The sequence below is a fragment of the Acomys russatus genome, chromosome 8, assembly GCF_903995435.1.
Source record: "Acomys russatus chromosome 8, mAcoRus1.1, whole genome shotgun sequence".
Taxonomy (NCBI): domain Eukaryota; kingdom Metazoa; phylum Chordata; class Mammalia; order Rodentia; family Muridae; genus Acomys; species Acomys russatus.
This window is the reverse complement of record NC_067144.1, coordinates 51,890,170-51,916,408: the sequence shown is the minus strand read 5'-3', so window position 1 is coordinate 51,916,408 and position 26,239 is coordinate 51,890,170. Positions and strand designations below refer to the sequence as shown.

General features: G+C 36.4%; 1 protein-coding gene across 1 annotated transcript in view; it reads right to left on the bottom strand.

Moving 5' to 3' along the window:
- Nucleotides 1-454: 454 nt before the first annotated feature.
- LOC127193008 (stathmin-like) overlaps nucleotides 455-26,239 on the bottom strand; it is a 65,727-nt gene continuing 39,942 nt past the window's right edge. Inside the window, 2 exon segments of the mRNA XM_051150367.1 lie at nucleotides 455-549; nucleotides 552-902. Coding sequence (XP_051006324.1) covers nucleotides 455-549; nucleotides 552-902 — 446 coding nt within the window.

Sequence of the window (26,239 nt, the reverse complement as noted above, 5' to 3'; positions counted from 1 at the left end):
ACCAGAGGACTAAGGAAGTTCCTACAGGGAACTACCCAGAGGATTAAGAAAGTTTTTACAGGGAACTATTCAGAGGATTGTATTTTTGCCTTGGGGCTAAGGGCAGTGAGATTATAATAGAGCTTGTGTTGACCTTGCTATATAAAGTCTACTCGCCTGCATTAAAGATAGTCTTGATCAGAAATCTCCAGACGTGACTCCATTTTTCTCGTATCTCTGTCCCCTACTTTCAATCCACACTCCCTCTTCCAGAGAACCCTGTTTCATTTGTCCCACGGGCTGGCCGGGACATAAAACACTTCCAGTCTCTCCCCTCGAGCCCCTAAAACTTCTCACGGTCTTGATCTACCTATCCACTCCTACATCAGCTTCTAGAACAGTTGTCAGGAGTGAAAAAGCATATGACACTGGCCAGTACAGTCTTTGGATATTTAGGAAGGGGTCGCAGAACAGATTAGTCAGCCCAGGTCTCACGTGCAGGATTTTTGCATTCTTTCTTCTTCCATACCTCTTCAACGTGCTTGTTCTTCTTTCACAAACGCTCCAGCTGGCAGCCATTTGCATCCCCTGCTTCTCTTTGTTAGCCTCCATCTTGTGGGTCAGACTCTCCTCTGCCATTTTGCTGAAATTGTTGTTGTCATACTCGATAGCGTTCGGGAGCACTTCTTTTTCATGCTCCCGTTTCTCTGCAAGCTGCTTCAAGACTTCCTCTTCATGAGGCTTGTGTCTCTCTTCTGCAGCTTCTAATTTCTTCTGAGTTTCCCTCGGGGAAAGATCCTTCTTCTTTGGGAGAGAAAGGGAAAAATCAGGGAGAGATTCTTTTGACCGAGGGCCGAGGATCAGCTCAAAAGCCTGGCCGGAAGCAAGCTTCTCCAGTTCTTTCCCCTGAGTGTCAGAAGATGCTATGATGGAGAGAAGACAAGAGACTGGCTGTGCACTCTACACAATTCACTGGCCAGGAAAGCCCTGCTCTGTCCCAGCCGCCTGGCCACACTCTTCTCAGGTTTTCTTTATCCTTGTTTACAGGGATGCAGTCTGATCCACAGATAATTATGAAAATTTTATTTTTTGTAATGACGTTGGAAATGTTTAGTCATGATTAGAAATAAGCTACACTGCAAAACGATGACTGTCTTAGGATTATTATTGTTATGATGAAACACCATGACGAAAGCAAATTGGGAAAGAATGGGTATATTTTGCTCTTAGTTTCACATACAATTTATTATCAAAAGCAATAAAAACCTGAACTCACATAGGATAGAAGCCTGGAGATAATGCAGAGGCCGAATAGGATGCCGCTTACAGGCTTGCTTCCCTTAGCTTGCTTAACTTGCTTTCTTTTAGAACCCAGAACCACTAGCCCAGGGGTGACACCACCCAAAAGTGACTGATCCCTCCTCAGTCAATCATTACATAGAAATGCCATACAGGCTTGCCTACAACCTACTTTTATGGAGACATTTTATTTTTTTAATTTAAAAAGTTTATTTATTCACTTTTCATCCCCTCCTTCCTCTCCTTCCAGGCACACCCTCCCACCCTCTTCCACCTTGGAGACATTTTCTTATCTGAAGTTCTCTCTTCTCAGATAACTTTAGTTTAAGTTGACATAAAGCTGTCTTACAAAACAACTGAGGTTTCATCTAACAAATTATTCTCACACCACCTAAGAATTATAACAGTATTTTCAGTGTAAAAAAATCAGCTTTGTATTTGTTTCTAACTAAGAATAAAATAAGCTAATGAGCTATAAGAAGACAATACCAGCTCTGAACTATCAAAAAGTTTAATGACTCTCAAAATGGCTAAAATATCCAGCTCTAGGTATTAATTAATTGCTAGGATTAACTGATAGTCAATTGCTAATTAGCTGCTTCTTTAAATTACTCTCAAAGTCAGGATATAGGAAATATTAAACAGAGGATGCTTTTAGGAGAATTGTCTTAACTCATAGAGGAAAGATATTTTGAAAATTTAATGGCAAGGGGGCTGTTGGTCCTATTACTAGCAGGGTCAGCAAAACATGGAGTCAGAAACTCCTTCTGATTCATTTTCTGTTGTTCAAACTACTTACACCATCATTCATATTCACTCAATTCAATATATTATAAGGCATTAAAAATTATGTATTGCTTCCTTAAACGCTCCGAAAACATGTTTCATGGAAATGTTAAATACTGTCTTTACTATTAGCAAGAAAGATTAGGTAGAGCAATTTGCCTTATTATATTAAACAGAAGGTGAAAGAAGCAAGAGATTTATCTAGGCACAATATCTGCAATTTCTTCATCATCTCACAATGTACACAAACACCATAGAACAATGTAATTGCTTGGATCTATTTAAATATGATAAAGTTACAAATGTCATATTATATGTATCAATAGGAAGATTAGCACATTGCACACTACAAATTGTTTAAGCAAAAAGAGATCTGGCTATGGCTCCAAATAAACAGTGTTCAGTAGCTAAAACTGAGAAACCAAAAATATCATTCAATAGCTGGATGATAGAAAAAGTGTTCATAGGTATATGCAAGTGATCTTCTCATTGTACTTCTAAAAGACTGAAAACTTTACATGATCATGAATCACATTCCCACTAACAAGAAGGAAAAATTACCACCTACATCTATTTTTATATTTTAAAATTTATAAATTTTTATTAGTATGGCTCATAGGTTTAAGCATATCTACATGCACCACATATGAACAGGTATCCAAAAAATGCAAGAGGACTTGGAATTCCTTGCAATCATAGCTATCAGTACAGGCTTCTGAACTGAGTGCTGAGAGTTGAATCTGAGCCCTTTGCAAGAAGACCAAGTGTTCATAATCACTGAGCCACATATCCAGCCCAACCTTTACCACATATTTTTATAACGCCTTATAATGATGCACAGAAAACATCTCTTGAGAACTTTCCTAGTATGACAGTGACTTGAGTGAACATTTTAAGTGAGGACCTTAAGAAGATCTTTTGCATTGCCTCAGAAAGTTGACTTTTATTTGATTATGATGGCCCCATAATCCTGATAACAGGCTGGGGCCATGTATGGAGAGAGCAATGAACAAAATAGACACCAGTCTCAGTCTTGTGGCACCTGTGCCACCACGGTACCAAGTTGAAGGCGAGGGACTGAGGATTTAACTCATGCATGTGCGTGCGCGCGTGCGCAGACACACACACACACACACACACACACACACACACACACACACACCAACACAATGGGTCCTTCATGCTAAGAGAGCAGCAGCCACAGCAGTAGCTGCAGCAGCGGTTTATTATTCTCCTCCTCAGAGTTCCAAAGAGCCTTCTTATAGGCAGCAAAACAGGAATCCTCCTCCCAGGTGAAATCCCTCAAGAGGTGATTGCACAAAGGAGGTAAAGTCTCAAGGAAGGGAGGGGTGCGTTCTCAGAGCAGTAAACATGACTAGCTAACGAAGATAAACACAGACGTGGAAGCTGCTAGAAATAGGACATGAAACAGCAAGACAGGCAGGCAGCCCAGTCGGGCCTGGTTCCTACAGGTCCCCCCTTTATATAAAATACAAATGAGCTCCTGTCTTAGGTTGCCAGGACATTGGTTTCCTATCTTACCCATCATGGAAAGGCTTTGTGCTTCAAAACCCTCCTGTCTTAGGTTGATAGGTACCTCCATGGTCTTACCTGTCATTGGATACTCATTTATCAAGGCTCAGCCAAGTAAAGTACAAATGAGCTCCTGTCTTAGGTTGCCAGGACATTGGTTTCCTATCTTACACGTCATTGGAAAGGCTTTGTGCTTCAAAACCCTCTTGTCTTAGGTGGATAGGTACCTCCATCTCTGTCTGTGCAGCCAGCAAAATATCATCCATATAATGAATGATATATATGGCAGGGAAATGCATCCTGACAGGCTCTATGGCAGATGCCACATAATTCTGACAAATGGCGGGACTATTAGCCATACCCTGAGGAAATACTACCCATTGATATCTTTTATAAGGTTCTCGCAAATTAACAGAGGGAACACTAAAGGCAAACCATTGTGAATTATTGAGATGTAGAGTAATAGTAAAGAAACAATCTTTCAAGTCAATTATAATCATATGCCAATGCTTAGGAATGGATACTGGAACAGGGAGGCCAGGTTGAGTGGCCCCCATAACTACCATGTAGCATTGACAGCTCTAAGGTCCTGTAACAATCTCCATTTTCCTGATTTCTTTTTGATAATAAAAATAGGTGTGTGTACCAAGGGGATGTAGAAGGTATAATATGACCTAGAGCGAGCTGCTCTTGTACAAGCACATTGGCAGCCCCCAACTTCTCTTTAGCCAGGGGCCATTGTTCAACCCAAATTGAGGTATCATTTTTCCAGTTAATAGGAATAGCGGGAATTGGAGGCTGTTGAACAATGGCCCTTATGGAAAAAACCCTAGCCCCTGTTTATCAGAAGGGTGGCGGAGAGTTATCTCTTGGTCTGAGACAGGACAGTTATTGCCCTGTAGGTTTTTGCCTAAACCTTGTCCTGGACAAAATCCTTGTTGATTTAACATTCTTTGTACTGGCTGTGTGGTCTATACAGCCCCCATTCCTTCCAGTATATCCCTTCCCCATAAATTAATAGGAATATGAAGGAGGACATATGGCTGAAATATTCCCTGATGTCCCTCCTCATCCTTCCAAGTCAACATCTTAGTACTATGAAAAAGGAGTGTTGGCTGTTCCCACTCCTTGCAATTGGGTATTTGTTTGTTGCAATGGCCAGGCCATAGGCCAATAGGAGAGAGAAAGGACAGAGGTGTCTGCTCCCTGTCCAGTAGGCCTTTAAAGTCTCTGCTATCAATTTTCAGTGTAAGCATAGGGCGGTCATTAGGGTTGCACTCCAATAAGCCACTGACCCAGTAGAGCCGAACCCTCCTTCACCTCTTTTTTCCTTTAAAAATGGGTTGGTTGTTCCGAATTGAGGTACTAGGATTATTTGAGCTATACGGCCTCCTTGGGGAATCACCAGAATACCCTTAGTAGTTTCCACTATAATTTTTATTTCTCCCCTTGTATCAGCATCAGTGACTCCAGGAATAACTTTAAGACCTCTCATAAGGGCACTACTTCGACCCAGCAACAGTCCCAATGAGCCATCAGGTAACGGACCAAAAATTCCTGTCCCAATGGCCTGGGGGCCCATCTGAGGTGTTAATATGACTCTGATGGAGGTACAGAGGTCCAGTCCTGCGCTGCCTGCTGTCCCCCGGGTGAGATCTCAGATAAAAATGGGTTTCTTTGGGGGATAGAATGCACAGGTTGAATCATTTGAAGGGCAGGTGTCTGCAATGCTCTGCACACCTGTCTTGAAAGCGCCCGGAGCTGACCCCAGGGCACGTTTCCCTGCAATGGCCTCCCTTGCCTGTTTGTCTTAGAGCAGCGCTCATTCCCCCAATGATACCCTCGTTGGGAACAAGGACACAAACCTGGCTTAGTTTGATCAACTGTATCTTGAGCTTGTCCCAGTCTCCCTTCGAGTACATTTTCTCTTAAGGTGTCCTATCTGGCCACATCTGAAACATGCTTTCGGCTGGACTCCCCCAGAAAGTGACCATCCCTGAACAGCAGAAGCTATTACTTGTCCCATTATGTGAGTAGTATCTATACTTGGGCAAATTTTCAGATAGTCATTCACACTTTTATATTCATAAGGCCGAAGGGCTTCCTGACAATACTTATTAGCATTTTCAAAGGCCAATTGTTTAATAATACGCATGGCTCCTTCCACATCTCCAAAAATCCTTCCTGCCAATTGCATAAGGCAATCAACAAATTCGTGGAAGGGTTCCGAGGGTCCCTGGACCACTTTAGACAGCTGTTCTCCTGCCCCCTTATTAGGTAAGGACTTCCAAGCCCTCGTGGCACAAGTTGCAATCTGTGCATACACAGCTGGGTCATATTGTATCTGGGCACCAAGTTCAGTATACAAACCCATGCCTGCTGGCATATCTACGTTTCTCTGTGGAATCTCAGCTGCCGCATTACGTGCGGCGATCTGAATACACTGTTCTTGATAATCACTGCGCCAAAGCAAATAATCACCCCCACTGAGGACTGCTCTACACATTTGTTGCCAATCACTAGGTGTTAAGAATTGTCCTGTGAAGGATTCAAAAATGGCAATAGTAAAAGGGGCATGTGGACCATAGGCCATAACTGCCTCCTTAAGCTGTTTTATGTCTTTAAACTGGAGGGCTTCATGCTGTCTCTGCATTTGCCCTGGGTTAGTTGGGTGAGGCACTTGGACTACTGGAAAGACTACTCCCTGAGGGGGAGCAGAAGGCTTTGCCAAAGATAATTGACTTTGATAATCTGGGTTATACGCCTGGGGCCGCTCTCCTCTAGTTTCTTTTTCTTTCAATCTTACACTCCTTCAACTTCTTCTGTAGGGCCCGTATCTCAGAGGTTAAAGTTGTCTCAGAATTAGAAGATATATCAGAGGCAATCTCAGACGGGGCCAAAGATTTTACAGATTGCTCCTCCTGCACTTCATTTAGGGCAAATTCCAAACTTCCCAGCTGCTCTCTTATTTTCTCATCCTCGCTCCTAAGCGCATCTCTAACAAGACTCCATAACGAAAAGGTAGTGATAGAAACACTGTTGGACCCTTAATTTCGTAAGTCCTCTGGAGATCAGACTTCACCTGATCCCAATCTTGGATATTTAGCTCTCCCGATACCATAAACCAAGGACTACTCAATTCTATTGTTTTTATAAAATCTTTAACACTCTCACGATTAATCCCGGTGCCTTAATCCTCTAACAATCTCACTACTTGATCCACCAGAACTGTGGATGAACCTGCGGCACCCATTTTAACACTTTCATACTTAATCCCGGTGCCTTAATCACTAGTCCACCAGAACCGTGGACGAACCTGTGGCACCTATTTCCAATACGCCCATTTCCTACCTCCCTGAGGCGCTGGCCAGCTTCCCTGGGCAATCCGTCAGCTTCCTCCCTTCCTTCCCTGGTCTCGATGGGACCTCCATTTGTGGTGCCCATACTACCACGGTACCGAGTCGACTGTGGATTTAACTCATGCATGCGCATGTGCGCACACACACACACACTAACACAGCGGGTCCTTGGTGCTAAGAGAGCAGCAGCTGCAGCAGTGGTTTATTATTCTCCTCCTCAGAGTTCCAAAGAGCCTTCTTGTAGGCAGCACACCAGGACTCCTCCTCCCAGGTGAAATCCCTCAAGAGGTGATTGCACACAGGAGGAAAGGTTTCAAGGAAGGGAGGGGTGCGTTCTCAGAGCAGTAAATATGACTAGCTAACGAAGATAAACACAGACATGGAAGCTGCTAGAAACAGGACATGAAGCAGCAAGACAGGCAGGCAGCCCAGTCGGGCCTGGTTCCTACACAGTCTGTTTCTTATTCTATAATAAAATTGGACAGGGACATCAATCCTACTTTGATATTCCTTAATTACCCAATTGTCCCAATTGAGTTGTTATGGGGATTATTTCAATGTATTATATCAATGTGTTGATTATATCAATACAGAAAGTACTAGCCATAATGTACATACGTAGAATTAGTTTTAAACACTTAGATTTCAACATAAGTTTCAAAGACTCATGTAATAATATCAATTGTCTACTAAATTTTAAGAAGATATTTGATTTTGGAAAGGAAATAACGTTAAACAAAGCTATGAGATGTGCAGCAAACTATGTTAGTATAAAACTAAATTATTACCAACTGAAAATTGAGGAATTAATTATTTTAGATAATTCTGTCAATTTCCTGTTTGTAATTATTTTATAATATGTTTTACCTGAATAGCCATAGAAAACCCCATACTAGGAGGTGACTCTGATGTACTTTGCAATAATAGCTCTATTAACTTTCTTTTAATGCTATTTTACTTCCCAGTTGTTCAACATATGTCCCTGAAGTTTAATAAAGCAGAAAACATTTTATTTTATTGTCTCAAACTATTGATTATCTGTTTACTGTAATGCTGAAAACACTGGGATGTATGGCCTTTGCCACTCTGATTAAATCAATTATCTTAAAGAAATAAGAGATCTCCTTTAAAACAAAGAATCGTAATACAAAATAACATTGCTTCTTTGCTACATTACTTGTAGCTTAATTAGAATGCACACAAACCTTATTTTCAACATTGCAAAGAAAATAAATTTGATTGTTTCACAACTGATTTAGATATTCCTTAGGGCATGACATGACAATTTAGATTTCTTTTTTCCTTGTTTTACTGCCTGCATAATCTTATTTAAGGAGATAAATAACAGACTCACTGACTTCAGAGAAAGAAAAACATAACTAAAGGGAAAATACATGGAATTTTTAAAAGAATTTAAAAGCATTTAAAAAGCAAAAACCTTGAAGAGGTATAGAATTACTGAACAAAACAAGGATCACAATAAGACACTAGACCAATCCCAAGGTCATCGTAATTACTCTAGACATTGCAAAGGGAAAAGGTACTACCATATAGTTTAACATAGGAATGATGTCTTGAAGCTGTGGTATTTAGATATGATATTTGCAGGCTGATTTAAAGTCAATGAGACAATAGAACTACAAAAGAATTATCCTTTTATTTCCCTGAGCAAATTTAGACATTTTACAGGCTAACAATTTCTTTTTCCCCTATGAAAAACATTATCTTCTATAAAATATTTTTCATGCTTTCCCATCATACTTATGCAAGTCACATAAATAGGAAGACTGAATGTTTATATCCATTATATACATTGACTATGATGACTATTCTAGGAACAAGTATTTAAAATAATTTATCCCATTATACTTTTTGATTCAAAGCTGTGAGAGCGAATTTGCTTTGCTCAGAATGGAAACCTGAGCTCAGAAATTTCAAATTCTCCTAATTCAATTCTAGGAAAAGACACCTTAAAATCAAAAGGACAGGAAAAAATCTTTGTTTAGGTAAGTAGATTTTAGGAGTTACAAAAACATATCCAATTGAGACAGCATGGCACTTATAGTTTCATTGTACGTCATTAGATCTTCTAAATAAGATTTTCCTAGTTAGTCTGAATGGTGAGTATCCCAGTGTCCTCTGTATGGATGACTCAGTTGGAGGAAAGATTATGAGTCACAGGATGGTGGATATTGAGAGTGGTGTCTTCATAATTTATTTGTTTTTAGTACAAACTTTCATATTGATTTTTTTAATTCCAAAATTCAGCTCTGTTACAAATTTTATTTCCTCACAATAACTAATTTAAATAAAAACAACAAAACAAAAATACAAACAAATTTTAAAAACCAGTCATGTCGCTTTAAACGTTCCCGTGTGCTACAAGAGACCAAACAGATAATGATAACAATTTGGCATTTTACTTAGCTATGTTCCAGTCATTCTACAAAGGAATCATGAGCTAAAAATCAAATTTAGGAGCAAAGAACTTATATAAGATGGTGATTTTCTAAAAGACAAATGTGACATAAAAAGTTGCATGATTTGTAGGAAATGATGATTTTCCTGCTAATAATTCTACTCATGAAATATAGTGAAATTTAACAGATACAATGACCAGTACAATTTTTAAAGGCAGATATATCCTAAAATATTTAAGAGTTTTATTAGTTTTTTTTTAATTTTTATTTATGTAATTTATTCAGATCACATCCTCACTTGTATCTTCCCATTTCCCCTCCCTCCCCCTTCCATCCTATTCCCCTCCCCTAGGTCTGTGACAGAAAGGGACCTTGTCTTCCACTATAAGATCACAGCCTATCAGGTCTCTCCCAGGTATCCTGCTTACTCTTCCTCTGAGTGTCACCAGGTCTCCCTACCAAGGGGGAAGTGGTCAAATAGGAGGCACCAGAGTTCATGTCCACAGAATTGTGGAGAATATGCTGTCCACTGGCTAGATCCAAGCAGGGGTTCTAGGTTTACTACATGCATTGTCCTTGCTTAGTACAGTTGTTTGTGCTGACTTACCTGGGTCCATATCTGCCAGCCTTAAGGGTCTTCTTGAAGATTTCTAGGACACTCTGGATCCTTCTATTTCCCTATTTTTCCTTACCTCTCTCACCTAGAGTTCCAATAGGAAGTCCCAGTATCTATCCCAATCTCTGGCTAAGTGAAGACTTTCAGGGGACAGCTCTGTTGGGCTAGTGTGTAATTATAAGTGAGTATGTGTATCTTTATAATATAAATAATGTATTCATTTAGTGATACCTGTGTGTAATTTATTAGCTATATATGTGTGTATATACATATTTTTACATAGTCAACATTTTAATAATACAGTATGCAATCAGGAAGAACTATATGCAAAAAGATATTAAAATAAGTCAATCTTTGGGCAATGATACACAACTTGCTAACTCATCTTGCTTCATAAAATATAGAACGTATTCAAGTATATCCATTTCATATGTACTAGTTTTTATAAAAAAAAAAACCAAAGCATTTATTTTTTTGTATACTAGCTGTCCTAATTAAAGTTAGCATTGCTATAATGGATGACACACTATGATGAAAACCATGTTGGGGAAGAAAGGTTTAATTTGCTTATACTTCCACATCATAGCCCATCACTGAAGGAAGTCAGGACAGGAACTCAAGTAAGGCTGGAACATGGAGGTAGGAACAGATGCAGAGGCCAAGGAGAGGTGCAACTTACTGGCTTGTTCCACATGGATTGACTGCTCAGCCTATTTTCTTATAGAAGTAAGAGCCAACAGCCCATGGGCAGACCTACCCACAATAGTCTGGATACTTTCTATCAATCATTAATTAAGAAAATGGCCAACTTGGCTTGTATATAGCTTGATCTTATGTGGGAGGTGGGGGTGGGCATTTGGTCAATTTAACCTCCCTTGTCTCTGATGTCTGTAGATGGTGTCAGGTTAACATAAAACTAGTCATCACAGTAGCTAAATAAAGATAATTAGACAAAGAATATATATGACAAGAATAAAATTTCAAGGCAGCCTTTTCACTAGTGGTTCTTAATAACATATATCAGATACTTTAATCCTAAGTGAAGCTCTAGGAAAGCAATTTCAAATGCACCTCCCTGCTGTTTCAGATCAATAATGCCCATGTATAATATTATAAATTATTTAATCATATATTTCATATGTATTGATGTGCTCTATTTTTTTCTCTTTTTGTCTTTGTTCCTCCCTTGTTTTTTTTTCCTCCCTCCACACTTCCCCTCTCTGCTTCTGGAAAATTCCACAGAGAGATCTGGTATGGCTTTATCCCTTAGAATATAGTAAACCTGCATTCCTTATTCTATTTGCCTCTTCGAAACATGTTACTATTTTACCACTTAATAAATATAATCAAACCAAAATAAATCGATTTTAAAAACTGAAATGACTTATAAGCATAGTTATATGATTCTCCTTTAAAACATCATTTGCATTACAAACAAGAACAAAGTAAAGCTTTTAAATTATGAAGGCTTTAACTTGTTATAGTTGGTGCCATTAGTTTATATTCTCTTCTTCCTTTAGGCAGTACATAAGTACAATGAACTGAGAAAAAATGAAGCCATGTTCTCATAATTTAGAACAATTACTGAGAGGGAAGAGTTGAATCAGTTCATCGATACTGGGTAGAATTTGTTATTTTCAAACAGTATTGTGGGTAAATAATGCACATCCTTCTGTATCTGAATAATCTACATCAGTATAATGCTGATCTCTTTGAGGAAATAAATGTCTCATTGTGTCAATTGAAAGAAGCTACAAAAGAAGCCACACCAATGATGACAAAGTACTTAGTGCTCACTTAAGGAAATGAAGACTTCTTGAAATAATGGATTTCAAAACTGGGACAGAAAATATAAGGCAAGGCCTGAAACACCATATGTCAGCAATTATGTGTGAAAGAGAAAGTGTTCAAAAGTGTTGGAAAAGTGTCAAAGGACACAGTAATTAGTGAATGTGTTCTCCCTACCCAACTACTAATCTATTTGAAATAACTAATGATAGTAACAGAATATTACTTATTTCAATACAAATTAATACCAGAGTTATTACTGGCATACAGATTAATATATACATATGCGAAGGCATGCTACAACTTTAAATTATTTTGAAATAATTAATAAATCTAAATAGAGTGATGGAGTTTGAAAGTCACCTTTAGCAATCACCACAAAAATAATGCTGGCAATAAACAGTAGCAGATGTAATGCTGATTGGGTGAAAATATGATGAGAAGCAAGATAATTTTAAGCTTTTAAAATATCTCCTACAAATATACTTAATAATTACAAAGATGAAGTAAACATTTTGTACAGAAACCTGGCAGTCACATCTATATTCACGTGATTAAAAGTTGCTTGTGCTGGAAGAAGTAAGGATTATTTATTTCTTGATGGAATTCAGAAAGAAACGCACACGATCAGCGCTCTCAGTTTTCTTTCAAAATATGAAACAGGAATCTAATTAATCATTGTGAAACATGAAACAGACCCAAAATGGGCACAATCTGACTATACCCCTGAAAAAAGTGTTAAGAAAATGGTAGACCTTAACAAATTTCACAATAGAAATTCAATTATGCTATACACATGAGCTTCTTAGATTTGATGTTTTGATTGCACCCCAAAATAGGAGGATATGATTTAGCCCTGACATGTCAATAAGAGAATAAAATTGTGATTTTAGTGGTATACACTGGCAATGTCGAGGAATTTAATACAACATAATGTAACTGACTAAAGATCTACCCTGAATTATATACTTTTTAGCTACATATCTACAAATATATCCATTAAAATATATTTGCTTAGGTTTGATACTGATATTATTATGTCAGTTATCAATCAAGAAAATGCCCCAGAGACATGCACACAAGATGATGTTTTCAAGGTGATTCTTCAATTGAAGTTTCCTTGTTCTGGGGAATTCTTTCTGGTGTTGACAGTAAAAAATCTAGAGTTCATCCCCACTCCAGATATAATTTCTTTCTATTTCACTATCATCTTTAGGCAATCTTCTAAAAGGTCCTTATTCTTCTACCACCCAGTGTTAAGATCCAATTAATGACTCTGTCACTTCTTTGACAAAACACTTATTTTATATTTAACATTATGTCTAACTAGAAGTTTTTGTTTTTTACTGTATATATTCCAAAATGCATTTTTATTTTCAAGGGGAATCTTGCCCATAAATGGCCCACATTTTACATAAGATAATATAACACGTAAACAAAGATTAAGTAGACAAATGATGTAATGATGTGAATGGCATTAATCTGATATGATCAATACAAATTGAATGAGTTTACTATTAACATGTAACACACTGATAGTTTTTAATAGATTGAAAATGATAAAATATAATAAAGTGAGAGATACATAAATGTGATACATAGCTTACTTGGAAGTTAGGGGTTAAACCTTGCCTTTTTTGTATTTGGGCCTCTGTGAAGAAATTCTTGAGAAGTTTCTTTCTTTTAAATTAATTAGCAATGATGTTAATGATTTGTTTCAATTTGGAGAGTATTCTTTTAAGTTGTATACAATGTTTTCAGAATTTCTGTATTCTTTAGAAGAATCTCCTTCATATTGATGTGACAGTATTTGTTAAATATATGATAATTGCCTTAGTATGCATTATGTTACATTTTTGAATAACCTTTAGTTTGTCTGAAAATAATTTAAAATGAATATTCCTTCAAAATTCTTCAAAATCTTCACCAAAGCTATTGAAATTTTTCTTTTATTTCTGAGATTATAATGCAATTGCTTCATATCTCCACTCTTTTTCCTCCCACCAAGTCCTCCAAAAAGGTAGAATATGCCTTAGCATATGGATAAATTTATTTGACAGGTTGTATAATAAAAAGGTATGTATTTATCTAGATTATTTCTTTAATTAATAAATATTAGAAATTTTAAAATACACACAATTTAAGGGACAGATTAAGCACATTCTAGAAATAAATGCCCTTCAGATGTTATTTGAAAGAATGCAAATAATAATGTGCTAAGCTCACAAATTTTAAACGTTCACTTCATATTTTGATGCTATCTCCTCATACATTATTAGCAACCATGGGCAATGTAAATATGTCCACAAAGAAAGGGGGTGTTCCTTCTCTTACCCGTACAGTGGCCTCAGATGTCATTGTGAGTAGGATAATGAAGAAAGCAATCTGGCCTCATACTCCTGAGGGCAAGACTTCAGCTGAGAGCACGTTTCTTTTCTTTCTTTCTTTCTTTCTTTCTTTCTTTCTTTCTTTCTTTCTTTCTTTCTATTTACGTAATTTATTCAGATTACATCTCAATTGTTATCCCCTCACTTGTATTTTCCCATTTCTTCCTCCCTCCCTCTTTCATCCTATTCCCTTCCCCTAAGTCTGTGACAGAAGGGGACCTCCACCTCCACCTTATGATGACAGCCTATCAGGTCTCATCCATGTAGCCTGCTTACTCTTCCTCTGAGTGCCACCAGGACTCCCCACAAATGGGAATTGGTCAAATAGGGGGCACCAGAGTTCATGTCAGAGTCAGTCCCTTTGTAAACCACTTTCTCACTGGTAAGGCCTTTACATTGACCAAATTTCAGCACTGACTGGTCCAGATTCAATACGTGATCTCTACAGAAATGATCAGATTCTCTCCCACTTCCTCTTTTAAAGTTCTCATCTGAGGGCTTCAGCAGTGTTGCTTCTATTTTCAACTTAACAAAATGTCTTGAAATTCATTTTGTCTTGAAATCCATGGATGTACAAATCATGCTATGGAGTCCAGTGTTTTGTTTTGTTTTGTTTTGCTTGTTTGTTTGTTCTTAGGTCAAATTTTGCCTTTGGCTCTCTCTAGCCCACTGCTTTTTTCATGAATTCATTGTGTCTTCTACACACACACACACACACACACACACACACACACACACACACACACACACATACACATAAAATATTTACAAGAACCAGACCACTTTAACACTGTAAAGAGGGTATGGCTTGATATAGTGGAAGTGTGAAGGGGATGGGATAGATGAGGACTCTTTGAACATGAGACACCCAGTCTTGATAATGACTTCTGTTCTGGACAACTAGTTAAAACTATGAGAGTATGTATATAAACTTCAACTTAAACTAGTTTGTCCCCAAGCTTTAAAATCAGGCTATTGTATGTTTAGAGGAATATCGAGGAAAGTTGAAGAAATCTAGTGTTTTAAGGCACTATAACATGTACATGGTTCTAACATTTAATCATTGGTCCCTTTAAATTAAAAGAGGGAATATATATAATAAATACTAGTAGTAATAAAAATATAAAAAAAAAAAGTTCTGGGAAAAATGTCTAAGAATTTAGGAAAAATGTAATTTACTTTGTTCTTAATTTGGTATGATTCCAGGAATTAAAGCCTCAAATAATTAGGATAAATAATCACATACTTTAAGAAGTTTAAAATAAGAGAAAATCTTATTTAAAGAATATTTATTAAAATTAAAAATGTGTGAAGAGCATAAATGAAACCCTGAGCTTGATCCAAGCACAACTAAACCCAGGTGGTGACAGACATACCTGTAGTTTCAAAATTTGAGAGGCAGACTCTGTAGTTTCAGAAGGTTCAGTGATATCCTAGACTACATATGGAATTCCAGGCCAGCTTGGGATACAATATACCATGTAGCTAAACAAAAGACACAAAAGAATTCAATGATATCAGTCTTAGTAAATATATTTATTTGATAAAAAACCTCAGTACTAGCATTGACCTTGAGAAGTGCTCATGGTCTCTCCATGTTAATTTAGAATTAACAAAAAGAAGTGGGGTTGGCAGAGATAAGCATCAAATAAAAACATAAGTATTACTGCAGCCGTATAAAGTGGATATTGAAGTCTGGGAAATGAGCCAAGATAAAGGTTATAGTTAGTATATTTTTTAAAATGATGGACATGTTAAAGAAAAGTTTAGTGCCAAAAAATACTGTGGCATTAATTCTTAATTTATGACTTTATAACATAGGGAAAACTTACAAAAAAATCACAGTTGGCGTACAAACTGATTTAGAATTCGCTATTAATTTAACTTTTAAAGTAAATATGTAACTATTTTACTAATTAAAATATAAGTATAATCTTTTTATTTTAAATAGATACACTAACAATTCTGCATCAATTAAACTAATTTAATGTGTTAATTACTGTGAATTAACACAAGCATCTCTAATTTACATTTTAATACATAAGTGTGCCTATGCTGGACTCCTCTAGATGATTCCAAGATACTCCGTGAAAAGGAGAGCACTCATCTTAGACAAGAGAAGTCTATGAATATGTTATAGCACAGGAGGATTCTGAATGAACTAAGAAGAAATGAAGTATTTACACATCCCAGTTTGTATACACCAAAAAGGGTAAAGTCAAGAGTAAATAAACTGGCAAGAAAGAGCCTCCACCATGATATAAGCATTTTATGGGTATGAGATATATAAGAAAAAGGAAAATTGGTTATTAGTTCAGTAGCGAAAGGTGCTTTGCACCAAGACAGAAGACTTAGTTTGACCACTAGAAACTGTGTGTTCGAACAACTCTGACATGCTGTCTTCTGACTTCATGATAAGTACATGGAATCATGGGACGTGTGTTAACACCCACTCATTCACACATGCCAAATAAAAGTGTACTTAATGTATTAACAAGGAAGATTTTAAGCAAAAACAATCCCAGGAGAGTTTACAGAAAGAAGCAATTTAAATTTTACTTCTGATATTACTTCTGTCCCACAATGTTGAGTCTGAGATCTATTTTTAAATCTACTATCTTTCTAACTAGCTACTGTCTGTCTGTCTATCTATCTATCTGTCTATCTATCTATCTATCTATCTATCTATCTATCTATCTATCTACCTAATGATCCCTCTATACATTTCTATCATTTATCTATCTATCTATCCATCCATCTATCTATCTATCTATCTATCTATCTATCTATCAATCATCTATCTTTCTATCTATGTATCTACTTAATCGTCCCTCTATATATGTCTATATATTACCTGTCTATCTGTATCCCTATCTTTATCTTCTATCAATCAGCTATCTACCTACTCATCTAAGTATCTAAAATATTCATTTAAAATCTAAACATATTTAGATTTTTTTTTTTTTTTTTTTTTTTTTTGCTTTTAAAAATTCACACACACAAAAAGAGGCCAGGGGCAATGGTGTATGCTTGTAATTTCAGCACCTAGGAAGGCTGAGGCAGGTGTATCTCTGTGAGTTCATGGCCAGCCTGGTCTACAAAGTGAGTCCAGGACCACCAAGGCTACCCAGAGAAACTTTATCTTAAAAAATTACAAAAAATTATAAGAAAGATACAGTGAAATAGGCTCTGGAAAATTGTATTGTATGACATGCCTCAAATAAACTTTTAAAGCTTTTATCTAAATCTGGCAATGATATTCTAAAACTCTGTGACTGCCTTAGAAATTGTGCTCAGAATTACTTAAGCTCTGAATCAATTTCACTGATTGATTTTCTTGGTCCTCCACCTGCTGAATATGATTAGGCAAAATAAAGTATTAGGTGAATTTTTCACACCGAATGTACACATCCCTAGCCTTGTAAACTCAACATTGATCATGCATGTTTTCCAGTTCTACTCAATATCTTACTTAAGGGGAAGAAATGTTTACTAGCTTAAAATATGTTACTGTGTAATTTTATGTTTAGTATATACTTTCTTATTATAAAATTGCAATTTAAAAAATGGTTTATTTATTTATTTATTTATTTATTTATTTATTTATTCTTGTTACATCTCAATGTTTATTCCATCCCTTGTATCCTCCCATTCCTCCCCCCCCCCATTTTCCCATTATTCCCCTCCCCTATGACTGTTCCTGAGGGGGATTACCTCCCCCTATATATTCTCATAGGGTATCAAGTCTCTTCTTGGCTACCTGCTGTCCTTCCTCTGAGTGCTACCAGGTCTCCCCCTCCAGGGGACATGGTTAAATGTGAGGCACCATAGTACGTGAGAAAGTCATATCACACTCTCCACTCAACTGTGGAGAATGTTCTGACCATTGGCTAGATCAGGGAAGGGGTTATTTTTAATTGGTATGCATATGCATGAATATGTATGTGTATACATATGTATGTACATACCATGGCATGTGTATCAGCAGACAATGATTCTCTCCAACTACCATCTGGGTCCTTGGGGACCAGATTGTCAGGATTATCAAGAAGGGTCCTAACCCACTGAGTTATCTCACCAGCCCAGTATTCCAGACCATTAATTAATTATATTAGTGTTGACTATAAAGCAGAATCAATTGATCTACAATTGAGAAGTTTCATTTCTTAATTTAATTACTTAAGATAATTTAGCATAGAGCAACATTCTAACAATTACAGTCAGATCTTTGTCATGCATGAGTTTGTTTATTGAAACTGAAAACTCATTCTTGAAAATCACTTCACATGGATTGTATTGGGTCAGTTGTTAGCCTTGCCATTATTCATCAAAACCTCAGATTAGTAATATTTGTCCTCTCTAGTTGTAGCAAATATATATATATATATATATAACCACTGGAAAACTAACAGTAAATAATTCATATACTAGTAAGTCCACAGATAACTGCACAAGGTGAAAATGTTATAGGACATTTAAATTAGTATTCAAAGGGGTTTTAAGATTAAGAAGAAAGATAAGAATGAGAGTGAAGAAAATAAAATTAAGAATCATGACCATCTGTCAGAAAAAAAAAGAACTTCTAGACATGATCTTCATTATTGTGTACAGACAGTGAAACCTAAGGGATATAGCACATGGCCTAGAGAAAAAAAATCTCCAAAGAAATCTCCTTACTTGCAGTATAGCATTGAAATGAGAAATTTCCTCTCAAGCAAAGAAATAGAAGAAGAGGATGTTCAAACATTAAAATCAGAATCTTTCCTAGAAGGCTTTAAAAAAAAAAAACCCAGAATAAGAGTAGAAAAAGAACAATGGCAGAAAATATACATGGATAGACACTTAAGGAACATATTGTAGAGTATATTACGTTTAAGTGTTTGGCTTACTTTTCCACTGCAATAAATGGAAGAGAATATATACTACATGGGAAACATAAAATGTTTCCTATGTCCAGCCCCATCAGCCCCACTAGGCAGAAGTTGTTTACCATGATGACAAGCTTGATAATTTGAGTTTACTCTGACCATCAACAACAAAAGAGCTCATAGGGACAGAACCCCCAACCATACTAATTTCTTCCCAAAAAACTCTCAATTCTTGATGTGCTTGGTATTTGTAAGGTCATGATCTCTTCTAGGGACCATGAGGTGATACTTAAAGAGGACTTGGATGTGTAAAGCTATTGAGAATTCTGGATTGAGTAATATAGGAAATGAAAATATTGCAAGGGTGTTATTGTACTGCATGGCAGGATGGAGTCCAGCCATTTCACAAAGGTGCTATTGGCCTCTAAGAAAACTGGCACACAACATGAATGACAAATAGTTAAGGTAAATGCTCACAAAATTATAGTAGCACTATAAACCTTTAGGAGAACAAAATATAGCACGAGTTAGTGGCAGGTAGCAAGGAAAATCCAAGTAAGAACAGAAAATCTTTGTCTTGAGTATCTTTGCAAGACTCACAGTTAATTACAACCAAAGTCATCTCAAAGTTCTTTCCTAATCGAGATTTGAGATAGGCTTATTAAGACACTTCCATCTTTTTTCATCCCTTTTACATTTTATTTATCCTAAGATCAAGAGTGTGTCTTATTAACCAGCCTTGAAGGGGAAACAAAGAAAGCATAAAGCAAGTCAACCACATCTTGACAGTATTCTCAATAATGTAATCTCCAGAGCAAACAAATCTAAAAATAATTTCCCAGGATGCTGGAGCTCTGAAAGTCCTTTAGGAAAGACTTAGCAGCATTTTTACCTTGTTTGTTTATTTATTAATAAAAGGATGTTTTCCTATTGATTTTTTTCTCATCACCTGACCATGTACTCAAATGTCTATGTAGTCTTCCAAATATTCTATATTTCTTTTTTGATAGAATCATCAAAAGTTATCAATCACAAAAGACTAATTAAGGACAAGATATATGCCTGTTTTATAGGGAATAAAAAGTATGTGAATAACATATCCATTGACATAAAACGATGAACCTATATTTTACTATTACAACAATAATACTAAAATGACAAACAAATAGAATGCATATACTCTTGTAATAAATGTGGGTTTCTAGTTGCTTGCAAAGAGGATACTAATATTAATGCTAAATATGGGACATTTGTTTTAGGGGATAAATAAACTTACTACTAAATATATTTTAAAAACTTTTACATTTATGTAATTAAACTCTGTAGGATAAATTCCACACTACTTATTGCTTACTTTTTGGGTGACATTGATGTTCTGCCTAATAATTTAGAATGTTATTTCAAGTACCGTGTCATTTATGTGACAAATGAGCTATCAGGTCTGATATTTTTATGATAATTTTCTATGTCTCTGCTTTCACTGCAAATACAGACACACATACAGACACACACACAGACACACACATAGAAACAGAATCAAACTTAATCATTGACACTTTACAAAATCATAAAGCAGAAATCTAACTGTGAATTCACTGTCACCCTGTGTTTGGCTGTGTGAACATGGAGGTAAGAAGCATCATGTCACAGGAGCATAGAGTGTGATTTTGCGTGCCTTCTCAACATTAGAAACCAAGGATTTTAGTTTAATGGCAAATCTACTATGGTCAGTATTCTCCTATTTCTCCAAATATGATGAATGAATTGTCTGTAGTGCTCCTAACAATTATTCATATTCTTGTGTGTTTATAAGCTTTAAATCGGCAGATGTTCTAAGCACATACTTTTCTGTCTCCACGGGTCATGTTGTCTTGAAAAAAGATTTAAAAAGTCATATGAAATAAAATAAAATGAGCTTTAAAAGACAATAGTAGACTCTATAGTATACTTTAAATCTACCTAGCTTATCTGCTCCAAATATGCAGATGCATGCTGCTATGGTCTTTCTACGGCTTTACAGTGTCATTGCATAAGTCTCTCTGACTGGAAACTTGGACTCATACTGGCGCTTGCATTTGAAAGGTAGCAGAATTTTTAAGAGATGGGTCTTAGTGGAGATCAGGAGACCAGGAATCAATCACCAGGGATGTTCTCTCAGATGTAGTTCTCTTTTGATATCCAGCCAAAGGCATTAAAAAGCTCCTGCCTTTTTTGTATATACAATAAGAAGAAACAGCCAAAACTTGATGCTGGCCATTAGTAGATGCTGTACCATCACAGTGGGAAAGGATGAAGATGCATAAGAAGCTGAAAGACACTAAGTGTGGGACCAGCCTAGGATACACCTCAGGCAGGATACGCATCATAATATTAGAGAGCTTATCTTGGATGTTTTAGGCTTTGAGTTCTATCTCCACACTACAAAAATAAAATGAATTTTTTGTAGAAAAAAATCCCACATAAGAATAGCCCAAAGCTACAAATAACATTCAACAGTATGTCTTCAGTGACCAAAAACCTCCCATTAGACACCATTCCTAATAGCTTTCTGGGATACAGCCTGGGTACACAGGCTTTGAAACCACATTCTAGAGCCACATTATGTTTCTATAAATATAAAATAAATTATATAGAATTATTATATATTAGCATATTAAATACTGTATAATAAATATGCTGATGCATTTAGCACATGTAAAAATCTATACTATATAAATATATGTTAATATGTATGAATATCAAATTCACACAAAATCTAATATATTATATTATATTAGTCCATGGAATTCTGGTAGATGGGTTGTCTTTAGTAAATTTTTTCGGAGACAGCTTCAGATTATTGTATCAACTCCAGATTATATGGTAAACTATATAGAAATCTAGAATTCAAAAATTCACATTACTCTTGAGATATTTGTTGTAGCTTTCCCTATAGCCTTACATAGGACATAGTGTGATATTTATAGCATACCTCATAAAACTTACTTGTCACAGAATAAAATTATTCCCCTTAGCTTTTTGTTCCTGATCATTAATAATCCTGGGTAATACAGAATTTCTTGGAGCTATAAAGTAACTATAGAATTTTAAGTAGTCTGTATTCTTGGCAGCTAAGATGCTATTGTTTAAAAAAGTATTTCTGTGCTGGACTTTGGAATAACATGGCAAGAACCCCATGCAGGGCCATCTGCTTAGCATGAGTTTGAAGCCTTATCTTGCAATCCATAGTTTTACAATTTGTTTGTAGTTATCTCTCATAAAGCTCCCTCTCTACTCATTTTCTCATTGGATTAGAAAGACTAGCCAGGCTTTTTCAAAGCCAGATGCTGTAGACTTTATTAGTATTATCTTGTGTACAGTTGAAATCTTCTAAATAATTTGATAACTTCTACAGTGCTCATGACAATTCCAGCTACAAACAGAACTAATTCCATTTTTGGCACAGAATCTAAACTGTAGCATACGCTTATTTAGAAATGTCTCTATTATTTCTTATGAAGTAAAATAAGTATATTTCTTGTCCAGTGAGATATCTCCATGGATAAGGGCACTTGCTACCAGTCTGAGGACCTTAGTTTGATCTCTAGGATTCAGATAGAGAAAAGAAAACCAACTCCTGAAGTTTTTTCAGAGGCAAGGCATGGAGAGGCCTGAACACACATATACACATGGATAGGACATAAATTAAATGGGAGGAAGGATTGAGGCAGCTGGAGAGGTTAAGGACATCACTAGAAGACCTACAGAGTAAACTAACCTGGGCCCATAGGGGCTCATAGAAACAGAAGCACCAACCAAAACATGCATGTACTGGACCTAGGGCCCGTACACATCTGTAGCAGATGTACAGCTTGGTCGTCTTGTGGGACCCTGAACAGTTGGAGTGGGGGTTCTCTCTCATTTTGTTACCTTCATTAGGACCCCTTTCCCCTAGCTGGGCTGCCTTGTCTGGCCTCAGTGGGAGAGGATGTGACTTGTGGTGTCAGGGTGGGTTGGGGCCCATTGGGAGCCTCTCCTTCCTTCAGAAGGAGCAGGGGAAGCAGGGAGGGAGGCATAAGGGTGGGACTGGGAGGAGAAGAGGGAGGCTGCAATCAGTCTGTAAAATGATTAAGTAAATAAATAAATAGAAAGTAGATTAAAATGTAATTAATATTTTAAAAGAATTATTATTGATTATTTCTTATGTAAACTAGACTGGTGGGTACAGAAATTACAGATCCCACCTTGCTATTATAGAGCTTATATCATACTATAAGGGATGAGACAATCTGTCACAGAGATAATGGCAAATTGTAAGGAATTTACACACACACACACAAACACACACATACACACAGAGATGTGTGATCTAAGTATATTAGACCACTTGTCTGATATGTGTGGTGCCCTGAATAGGAAAAACATGATGAAATCCAAGTCTACCTGGATATATATATGAAAAATTTCCAAAGTCAAGGAACATAAAATCTTGTATATACATGCACACACATGTAGAAAGTAAATTAAAATGTAATTAAAAATTGAAAAGAAATATTTTTGAGTATCCCAAATATAAGGTATAAACTATATATGTGTTGAATGATTATTAATATTTAATATTGATTTTTATAATTATTTAGGTGGTGGTTATTCTTTAACCCCTATTATATAAATAAGTAGACATATAATACTGTTAAAATTTTGAAAATCCTTAATGCACTAGGACTGGGCAGATATTAATCCTCTAAACTATCTTGTCTGCTTTCATTCTAAATGCCCATATATACTTGCACATGTTCTCCTTTTGGTCTGCTTCTCTCTGTAATGCCAGTCCTCAGCCTAAGTTCCTCCTGACCACCTGCTTCTAGCTACTGCTCTCCCATGGTGACCTGCTCCTCTGTCCTCCTTCTGTTTTTTCTCTGCCACTCCCAAGCCCACAAATGTTGGCTCCACCTACCTGTGTTCTGCCCAGGCTTCAGACAACTTTATTTAGTCAAACAGAGATAACATAACAGGCAAAGTTCATATCACATCATTTTGGATATGTGAGAATTAGCGCATAAGGATCTTATGGGGCAAGCAATTAACATTTGAATACAGAATAGCTTCAGATCAACCTCAGCATATGTATGTATGTATGTACACATATATGTATGTATGTGTATAGATAAAAAACATATATGTGTGTGAAACTATATAGTAGCAGGCCTTTGATCAAATAAACAGTCTTGTACCATAGACAACAGAGAATAAACAGAAACTTGGGAAGCAATGACACTAAAATTACTGTGTAACATAAGACTTAAGAAACACCTTTGAAATCATGCTAATATTTGGCCTTTAACTGTTAAGGGAAGTGAATAAAGTGTCTCTTGAGTATGAATGTGGGTGGTAGGGGAAACATGACTGGTATTAGTTAACACTAGGTTTTATTTGGAAAAGGGCATTTTAGAAACATTTTTGAAAGGCAGAATCCATTCAAAGGGCAAAGAGAACAACTAGTGGGTTATTTCTGAAGTCTCAAAGAGCAAAAACTATATATTGTGTATATATTGACAATAAATAGAAATATCCCTCAAAATTTAATACAGTAAAACTGACAAATTTTGGCAAACTAGAGTATAGAGAGAGTAGACATAAAATATGTCAATAACGGTTTTAGCTCCTGTATTTAGTTTTTTGTCTATTCCACAGGCACCCACACCTGCACACATATGTGTGCATATATTTACATAAATGTATAGGGTCACACACACACACACACACACACACACACACACACACATATATATATAAAATCAAAATTTAAAAATATTTAAGTACATGAAATTCAGGGAAAAGTCTGCAGTATATATGTGGCTTCATATTCATAAACAATTGTTGAAAATAAGCAACTTATATTATCTAGCATATTAGTCAAGGTTTCCTAAGAAAATAGAGCCAAGAAAATGAGTATACATCTTTAAAATTTTTATTAAATAGGCTTATGAGATATGAATAGTACAACAGTAGCTGTCTTCACATGGAGCGGGGAGAAGCTATGCAATTTGTGAGGTGTTAGTCTCATCTTTCAGCAGTACCAGTATGATTCTGAAAGCCTGGGGACACTTGCAGAGCCTCTGAGTTTTAGTACACACTGGAGGGTTGATAAGGCTTTCTTCTGAAGTTAGCTATGAATGGAGGCAGGGCTAGCAGCAGCAGCTAAGCAGATGTGCTCACCAGTGCCATGCAAAGACAAGCACACATAAAACAAGAAGTTCTCTCTTGGACCCTTCTGTACCTAAGCTACTTGAATTTATCCATCCACTTGAATTTACCTAATCTATACAATGTCACAGAGGTGTACTGAGAGATTTGTCTCATATTGATTTCAGCATGCCTGGGAAAGAGTACAGCAACAAGGAAACATAACTCAGTTAAAAATCTCAAAAAAATTATCAAGATATATGAAATAAATTGACAAGAGTGGATTCTCAGATTATTTTTAAAAGAATGGCCAGAAATACAAGGAAACCATCAAGACTATTTAATATACAGAACAAGACAAGAATTGTACTTGCTGAAAGACAATGCCAAAACCCAAAACGTAACAAATAATATAAACAGTTCAAATAATATGGGGAGTATTAAGTTTCCACTGCTTTTTGTTTATATATAGGAGCCATTTCAACCTCAACAAGACCATTTACATTGGAATAGTACAAGCAAATGCCAGACTGGAGAAGGCTGAAAACATCTTGAGGATATTCAAGGACTACTATGCAAAAGAAATTTGATTTTGAAGAACATCACAATGATAGCATATTATTACTTTGAAGACTTGAAGCAGAACCGTCACCTTGAAGTGTGAAGGGAGAGCCAGCTGCAACTTACTTTGAGGGGTATATCAGAAACAGAATTTATTTATGCTGACATGAAAACAAGCAGCTCTTCCACTTTTCCTTAAGCCCAGCAAATAGCATGTGATATACAGAATAAGTTTAGGAAGAATGTGGCACGTCCTTGGATTTCATTTCTTATGTTTTGAAAGAACAAAGTCTGCTTTTCTACTTGATTCTAAAGAAACACTCCTTTTGGTTTCTGCAAATCCAGTCTTGCCTAGAGGAAAGGAAATGGAACAGATAATTATCTTCACAGCTTCCTTTCCTATTCTCCAGTTCAAAATACCAACATGACAGTGGATTAGTTCCTTATGGAAAAAATGTACAATAGACAAGCTGTATTA